General features: G+C 41.0%; 2 protein-coding genes across 2 annotated transcripts; one reads left to right on the forward strand and one right to left on the reverse strand.

The window, feature by feature from the left end:
* Nucleotides 1-457: 457 nt before the first annotated feature.
* taf5 (TAF5 RNA polymerase II, TATA box binding protein (TBP)-associated factor) lies at nucleotides 458-7,123 on the forward strand. The gene is given in 12 exon segments (XM_029441837.1): nucleotides 458-876; nucleotides 2,425-2,653; nucleotides 2,749-2,782; nucleotides 2,784-3,065; nucleotides 3,538-3,701; nucleotides 3,995-4,130; nucleotides 4,229-4,349; nucleotides 4,448-4,577; nucleotides 4,942-5,106; nucleotides 5,207-5,384; nucleotides 6,134-6,311; nucleotides 6,535-7,123. Coding segments are annotated over 12 exon segments (2,250 nt in total). The 5' UTR covers nucleotide 458; the 3' UTR covers nucleotides 6,750-7,123.
* On the reverse strand, nucleotides 7,115-8,713 carry atp5md (ATP synthase membrane subunit k). The gene is made up of 4 exons (XM_029441848.1): nucleotides 8,586-8,713; nucleotides 7,568-7,669; nucleotides 7,349-7,442; nucleotides 7,115-7,242 (listed from the first exon to the last, which is right to left on the reverse strand). Exons 2-3 carry the CDS (start codon nucleotides 7,649-7,651, stop codon nucleotides 7,353-7,355), a joined length of 174 nt encoding a protein of 57 aa, XP_029297708.1. The 5' UTR covers nucleotides 7,652-7,669; nucleotides 8,586-8,713; the 3' UTR covers nucleotides 7,115-7,242; nucleotides 7,349-7,352.
* Nucleotides 8,714-8,791: the final 78 nt, after the last annotated feature.

The raw sequence follows: 8,791 nt of genomic DNA on the forward strand, positions 1-8,791 counted from the left end.
GGTACATCTCTATTTATAAAATTACGCAATCCAGTTTAAAAATGAAATTAAACTCTTTCACTTCTTAAATGAAAATGATAATTACTGCTCGAATTGATAAGATAAAATAAGCCTTTATTTGATCTCCAGAGAGGACATTCAGGTGGGGCAGCAGCACAAAGACTGGAAAAAAAGTAAAAATAAATTAAATAACAGGTGCAGCAGGTATATATATAAATATCTTATTTGAGAACTATTGGAGCAAAATACATTTGAGTTTTAAACTGAGATTTAGTCCAATTTCCTCATAAACCGGCAGATCAGTTCCCATTCAGTGACGGACGCTGGTGGCGCAGGAGGCGGGACTTCTGCTCTACACGGGATGACGCTGCATCAATGAGCACCAATCAGCTGACATGTTCTTACACTTTTAGTGTTTTCCGTTTTTAAATCTCGCACATGCGCATTTCATTTTTAAAATGGCGGCCGTACAAGGTGGTCAGGTCGACGCGGTTGAAGAAAAAGACATAAAAACAGAACCATCAAACGATGGCTGTGGAAATAATAATGCAAACGACGGAAGACTGCTCTCTACGTCCCCCGGCTCCAGTTCTTCGACTGGAAGTAATAAATCGACGGCGGGAGCTCCGGAGGACCAGCAGACGCTGCTGGCGGTCCTGCAATTCCTCCGAAAGAACAAACTGAGCGAGTCCGTCGAAATTTTGCGTCGTGAAGCGGGATTACCAGAGGATTCGTTGGATCTGAAGGGGGGGGATTCCTCTGGGGCAGGTTCGGGTGGTGCTGCAGGCAGTGTGGACCTTGAAGGCGGGGATGCGAGCTCTCTTCTCAGCCGGGTGACCAGCTCATCCTCCGCTGTAGCTCAGGCGCCAACTAAAGGTCCGATATACAACTTGGCTACTGTTTTATTGTGTGAAGCGCTGTTGCATGGTGAATCCAAACGTTTCCTGTTAATATAACATAAGCTACTACGAGATCAAAGCATTTCCTACATGGGCAACTATCACGTTTACAAAGTAAGAGTTGTACTCTCAATGAGTTGAAATCCACAAATACAACTTTATTGATCCCCAGCGGGGAATTCAGTTGTTGCATCAGTACAAGGACAGCAATACATACAGATTAGTATAGAAGCTAACAAAAACAAATAATAGGAGGTACATAAACTAAAATGAGAATAGAATAAAAAAGGTGCAAAAACTGAAACCAGAATAGAATAAAAAATAGAAACTGCAATTGCAGACAAAATATGAACAAGTCTATGTAAACAACACATGATATGATCAAGTAATGGTATGTGTTTGTCTGTATTAATATAATATAATATGCTGCAAGAGTCACTGTAGCATAATATATAACATGATACATTAAGATATAGTATAGGTATACATGTGAGACACAGTAGAAGGTGTAGTAGTGTAGTAAGATAGTAGTAGTTCTTAATATATAGTATAACACAACAACATAGTGTAGTGGGGGGTGTTGTAGTCCATCTAAACAAGTTTCACAAATGTACATTCAATTATTTGAGTGTTTTTGTCTTTCTGGTCCTTTAGTGTACAGTTTCTGATGTGTTCACTAATTTTCCTTTGGCTTTAGGGATGCCAAAGGTTTTTTTCTTTTAAGCCAAGCGATACAATTAAGCACTATGTTCCCATGCAGTCAAATGAGCAAGTGCCAATATGCTCTTCAGTTTGAGCGCAAATACAAGTTAAGATACAAAACCTAGTGACAGGCCTGTCATAACAATGTGAAGAAAGTCACAGACTCAAGAAAATATTCCACTTAGTAATGTTTTCACACGGTCATAGGAGTGCCATACAAAAGAATAAAACCGGCAAAGAATAAGAAAATAAATGTTGAAATATATAGAGGAATACATAAAATACTAGATAAGTAAATAATAAATGTGGAGATATGAAGAGTAACAAAATAAAATAAAACAAATGAGTAAATAAAAATAAGTGGCTGGTCTGCTTTGATCACTTAGTTTGTTTGTTATTGTGTGACTTCAGAAATCAACAAATCAAGAAATAAATGAAAATGCTTATCATTTTTCTTTTATATTTTATGTCTCTATATTTCCACATTTATTTATTTATTTCTCTTTATATTTCCAATTTTTGTATTTACTTATTTATTCTTGTTAATATTTTTAACATTTATTTTCTTATTATTTTACAGATTTATTATAATTTTTTATGTCATTCCTTTGACTCCAAATTGATCGACAGTTGGAGTTTTCTCACTTGTCATGGAGCTGGCTTGTCATCATGTCATCTCTCTAGTTTAAAAGTTGTGTTATAAAGCCACATAATCTTTTCTTTACCTAAATGACAGTTAAGTAATCTTACAACAACAAAAAAGACATTGTTTTTAAAAGCTTACTTTAAAATGCACACCTCACTCTGACTTGTTCTTGGACAGCTGCTGGGGAGGATCAGCCAGATGTGAACGTGGTGCTGTCAGCTTACAGCCAGCAGGGAGACCCGCCGCTGTACCAGGTTTACTACAGCGGCCTGAAGAGGTTCATAGAATCGGTTTTGGACTGTCACCGAGCCGAGCTGTCCCAGGTCTTCTACCCGCTGTTTGTGCACATGTATCTGGAACTGGTGTACAACAATCACGAGAGTGAGGCCAAGGCGTTCTTTGAAAAGTGAGTTTCCTTGACATATTGTACGTCCTTCCAACTTTAAACACTTGATATTTGTTTTTAGTAGTAATGACCTGTTGTGTTTCTCTCCATCGCAGGTTCAGTGGGGATCAAGAGTGTTACTACGCAGACTGACTTGCGTGTTTTGTCCAGCCTGTCCAAGAGGGAGCACATGAGAGGCAACGAGACGCTGCTGGACTTTCGCACCAGCAAGTTCGTCCTGCGTATCTCCCGTGACTCTTACCAGCTGCTGAAGAGGCACCTGCAGGAGCGCCAGAACAACCAGATCTGGAATATCATACAAGAGCACCTCTACATTGACATTTTCGATGGCATGCCACGTAGCAAGGGCCAGATCGATACCATGTCTGGCAGCTTGGCAGGAGAGGGCAAGCGGGAGGCCAATAAGGCTAAGGTTGGATTTATACTCAACACGACATCTATATGATGCGTTTTCGTTGTTTCCCCATCAGGGCGTTTCTTTGCTCGTGTCCCATTTAACTCACTGTGGCCTCGATTCTCACTGCAGAATATAAGTCCTGCCCCTCTATGGAAACGGCACAATCATGGCTGGGAGTAGGGAGAACTCCAACATGTATTGTTGTGCAGTATAACACAGTTATAATGGCATCAATTAGTTTTATCTTAAAAAGAGAAAAAAACTCCAGTTGAATTTTGTTGATAATTTCTTTTACAAAAAATTAGAAACAACTGGAATCTATATATACAACATGTTTCTAAGTGACCACACGTGTAAACAATACTGGAAAAAAAATACATATTGAACTATTTATAGTTTATACATTCAACTGCCATCTCCTCTGCTCTGTGCAAACTGCTAAGACCTCTTGAAGTCACATGTTCTTGTTTAATTTTCATTCAATCAGGTGTACTATGGACTGTTGAAGGAACCAGAAATTGAGCTGCCTCTTGATGACGAGGATGAGGAGGCAGAGAATGAGGAGGGCAAACCCAAGAAGAAGAAACCTAAAAAGGACAGCATGGGCTCCAAGAGCAAGAAGCAGGATCCTAATGCACCTTCGCAGACGAGGTAGAGATTTTACAGACCTCTGAGCGTGCACTGCCGATCCGTTCGTTTTGTCTCCATCACCTAACGTTGTACGGCCAGAACAGTAGCATTTCAGTTTAAAATGATCACATGAATTCAAACTTTTACTTTGAAGGAAACAACTTATTCACACACAGTACAAGACAGCTAATGGACTTGTACTCGTCCAACGTCCAATCCTCATATTCCAATGTTTACATATTTACTTGTAAATCCTGAAAGTGTTTGCGGACCCTTCAGACGGCGACAGTTGACATTGTTTTGTTGTTGTTCAGGATACCTCTTCCAGAACTAAAGGATTCAGACAAGCTGGACAAGATCATGTACATGAAGGAAGCCACGAAGAGGATCCGCCTGGGACCAGATAACCTGCCCTCCATCTGCTTCTACTCTTTCCTCAATGCTTACCAGGTAATAGCTCCTAACTTAGCAGGTGCTATAGAGTGGACAGTTGATGGTAAACTACAGCACAATCATTTCTAATTGTTCTCACCTTTACCGCCCTGCAGGGTCTGACTGCAGTGGACTTCACAGACGACTCCAGCCTGATCGCAGGAGGCTTCGCCGACTCCACAGTACGGGTGTGGAGCGTCACGCCGAAGAAGCTCCGCAAAGTCAAGTCCGCAGCAGGTACAGTGCGCGACCGTGACCACCGCAACCCGACTTGATGTTATTCTCACTTTCTATGACACTTATCAATCCCCCCCTTCTCCTCCCTCTCTCTCAAGACTTGAATCTGATCGACAAAGAGTCGGACGACGTGCTGGAGAGGATCATGGATGAGAAGACGGCCAGTGAGTTAAAGGTTCTCTACGGACACAGTGGCCCGGTGTACGGCATCAGCTTCAGCCCAGACAGGTAGAGAGCATTTCATTGTTCATGTCTTTACGGCTTACATTGTTAGTGTCTGCCTGTGCACTCATGGTAACAGTTTAAACATGACGTGTAGAAAGCTGCAGGAAATGAGTCAGCATTTTTAGCACTTTCGGTTATAGCCTAACGTTAGATTTGGACTTCCGGCGATTGCACTTACGCTTCAAACGTGTTGAGGATGGCCTTTCTGAACAGAACGTGCAAGTGTCATAAACTTCTGTTTGCCACGAAATCCAAGAGAATGATTTATAAAGTATTTTTTAAAAGGCACGTAGAGGAGAGACACTACTTTATGTGCACCTTCACAGAACTCGGGTAATTCCTGCTGACCTTTCCTTTTGTCTTCCAGAAACTACTTGTTGTCAAGTTCTGAAGACGGTACAGTCCGGCTGTGGAGTCTCCAAACATTCACTTGTCTGGTGGGCTACAAAGGCCACAACTACCCAGTGTGGGACACACACTTTTCCCCCCACGGGTACTATTTTATCTCCGGGGGACATGACAGAGTTGCCCGGTAAGAAACCGTCCTTCTGTGACACAGAGGAAAACACACATCGATACACAGCAGCCTACAGATCTCTGTCATTGTTCTGTGTTGTGATTTTTCTCAACAGTCTGTGGGCGACGGATCACTACCAGCCTCTTCGGATGTTTTCTGGTCACCTAGCAGATATCACTAGCACCCGCTTCCACCCCAACTCCAATTATGTGGCCACGGGGTCTTCTGATCGCACCATCCGGCTCTGGGACGTCCTGAGCGGAAACTGTGTCCGCATCTTCACCGGTCACAAGGTCAGAAGAATCGCCAGAGCAGCGTCCTGATCTGTGCTTTCCCATTCAGCAGTAGGGCCATAAGCATGATAGCCAAATCCAGAGTCTAAAGTAATGCAATGAAGCACTTACAAACTCAATCTTCAAACAAAGTGATGCCATATTTTAGAAAACGTCCTTGGTTTTTAGTTTGCATCGTAGGGTGTGGTGGAAATTCAACGTGAATCTCCTAGTGAGATGAGTAAATAATGAATGTCTTTGATGGTTTAATCATCAATTATCCAAAGAGAGATTTCAAACTGAGTCAAACTATCGGCTGGAGTTCTCTACCACACCAGTTGGTTAGCATTAGACCTGAGCTGAACAGCTTGGTTTAATGGCTTTTGATCTAACTACAATATTTAAATCATGATTAATTCTACTAGACTGCATTTAAAAAACAGATTCATTGTGAAGCAATTGCAACATTGCGTCATCTCCTGGAAAGTCAAGCTTGTTTGATTTCTGTGGTTGAATGTCACGAGAGTTGATGGAGATTCCTGCCGTTTCCTTTTTTCGGTAGTGATGTATTCTAGCTAAAAATAACTCAAACTGAAATGAATTATAGTTCATTTTAATTTAATAAAAACATTTTTTCAGGTTTTCTTAAGTGGTAGAATTTTTCATTTAGTTTCTATTTCCGAAAGTATTTTCCTCAGATTGATACTGCAGCACAGCCAGCAGAAGGGAGACACTACTGTACTTATCCAGTCTTTTAACTCATCCTCCAGGGTCCCATCCATGCACTGGCTTTCTCTCCCAATGGGAAGTTCTTGGCTTCAGGAGCCACTGACAGCAGAGTTCTTCTGTGGGACATCGGTCATGGGCTGATGATTGGAGAGCTTAAAGGCCACACAGATACCGTCTACTCCCTCCGGTTCAGCAGAGACGGAGAGATCCTTGCCTCCGGTGGGTGACCTACAACATCTTCATTTTACATCAGTGGAATATCTATTAACTGTTAAACTGAATACATGCAGCCACATTTGTTGGATTTAGAGAATGATTAAGCTACTAAAGACGATACCACTGCAGTCTTGATTTATCTGTTGGTTTCAATGTATTCACATGCAGATTTGAGAAGAGTTTCTGCATTTTGACTTGCAGTAACTGTTTCATCTCGTTATTCTAGGCTCTATGGACAACACGGTTCGTCTGTGGAATGCTACGAAAGCATTTGATGATTTAGAGACCGATGATTTCACAGCCGCTACAGGACACGTCCATCTACAAGATAACTCCCAGGAGCTTCTGCTGGGAACCTACATGTCTAAATCCACACCCGTCATACACCTCCACTTCACCCGAAGGAACCTGCTGCTGGCCGCTGGGGCCTACAATCCATGAGACATTGTTGAATTATGAGAAAATCAATCTATAAAGCTTGAAATTAAGCAAACGGCTGGTCCCCAAGGAACTGAAGATAAAACAAAACTGTATTATCAACACATCCCCTCTGGTGAGAATCTAGCTGTGAATGAAGATACAAAATTGGGTTAGCCTTCTCCTGGTCCGGCTCTGTACGACAGATTCGGTCCAAACTAATCTATTGCAGATATCCCCTCACCATGCCAAGTGCCATTGTTGATTAGGGACTGTTTTTCTTTGTTTTTTTAAATCACTGCCATGAGTACAGCTTTGTTCAACAAATGGCTGACATTTCTGTATCATAGTATTTTATACTGGTGTACACTGTAAATAAAACAAACATGTTTTCTATGTTTTGGGCATAAATGTTCTTTATTGTTTACATAGGGAAACCAAACAGTAATTTTTTTACAAGCATGTCCAGCTGCTTTCTCTCCTCCAAGCGGTTAGAAATGGTGGTCAGAATGGACACCTGTAAGGAGACAATAAGGGCTTTGAGTTACTTGACTGGAGCAATGCTTTACTAAAGCACAATGGATTTAGGAACTCATTGAATGGAGAGACTTTAATAAACTCACATGATCACTTTTCTGTGATGGCAGCCTGTTTCTTGGGCTTCAATTTGAAGAAGAGGCCAATGGCTAGTAGGCTGGCGTATGTGACTATAACACACTAAAGAAAAAACAAAAGGAGGCATGATGAGAAATTCATAGAGGCATGAAGGTTTAAGGCTACGTCACAGTTTAACTGCAGAGTATGAAAATGCACTTTATTAAGTTAAGTTGCACACAACTCACATTCCTCCTTCCTATGATTGTGTATGAGTTGAAGTACTTGGCAATGCCAGTGAACTGTTGGCCTCCGGCGTCGTGTGCTCCCATTATTGATTGTTGATGGTCCTATAACGAGGAGAATAAAAGTGATTGAGTTATTAATAATGGAACATATGAGCAAGTACATTCTTGACCGTAACATTAGAGCTGAAACGATTAATCGACTGACAGAAAATGAATTGCCAAAAATGTTGATTACACTTTGAGTTAAGATCTTGTTGGTTCATTTTGCAAACTTCTATGATAGTAACTTGAATATCTTTGAGGCTGTTGGTCGGACACAAGACAATTGAAGATTTCACCTTGGGCCCTAGGACATTTTTCAATATCAATCCGAAAATAATCAGCAAATTTAATAGACCTGGACAAAAACCTCAAGTTTAACTACTAAGGAGGACCTAATTGGTATTAGTCACACAGCATATCATTTAATTATTGCAGTGTTGACAACTCTTAACAGGAATTAGTGTAACTCTGCACGATAACATAACTTTAAGAAGCATTAAAAAAAAACGTTCTTGCAATTGTTAACTAGATGCTGAATGTACTGGCTTTATTACACAAGAGCTTGCGATGTGATGGTGGTTGTCTTGACATGCTACTACAATCCGATCTAGCTAATATGTCAAGACGCTTACAAGACGCAGGTTTCCGTGCAATAAACCCGTGTGACATTTTTACTGTAGGATTAAACCACTTCAATAACATTGTGGTTGACAAATGCACTAAAAGCGGGTATTTAATTCAGACTGACTTTCATCTGTCAGTAACTGCAAAGCTTGTTAGCTAGCGCACTGTGCAGTAGGTTAACGTTAGCTTCAGAGGTTAGCCGACTAGCTAGTTAGTTAGTTAGTTTAATATTCAGACTGCTGCTTATCGTTGAATAGTACAATGTCACTAACGCCTTTAAAGATAACATAGAAAAGACTCGGCATTGTTAAAAAGTGAATGGTGTAATGTTTCTAAATACGTTGTGACTTACCTCTAAGACTCGACCCTTGCAAACAGAATGAATCGGTGTCCTTCAGCAGAGGCCGCAATGCTAAACTCGCAAGGAAATCCCGCCTACTCTCGGCAACCCAAAAGTGTGCCCGTATTGGTCCAAAACGATGTCACTCAAAGTTAGGATGTGAAACGATCAGTGAATGGTTAAAGATGATGTCAATCATTCTTTCTTGTCTGTGATTA

This window comes from Cottoperca gobio, chromosome 1 (genome assembly GCF_900634415.1).
Source record: "Cottoperca gobio chromosome 1, fCotGob3.1, whole genome shotgun sequence".
In the NCBI taxonomy this organism is placed as follows: domain Eukaryota; kingdom Metazoa; phylum Chordata; class Actinopteri; order Perciformes; family Bovichtidae; genus Cottoperca; species Cottoperca gobio.

Excerpts from the sequence above, each read along its gene's own strand:
- atp5md (XM_029441848.1), bottom strand. The coding sequence starts at position 7,651 with ATGGGAGCACACGACGCCGGAGGCCAACAGTTCACTGGCATTGCCAAG. Across the intron at positions 7,443-7,567 it reads CAATCATAGGAAGGAGGAAT|TGTGTTATAGTCACATACGC; the intron begins GTGAGTTGTGTG and ends TTTTTTCTTTAG.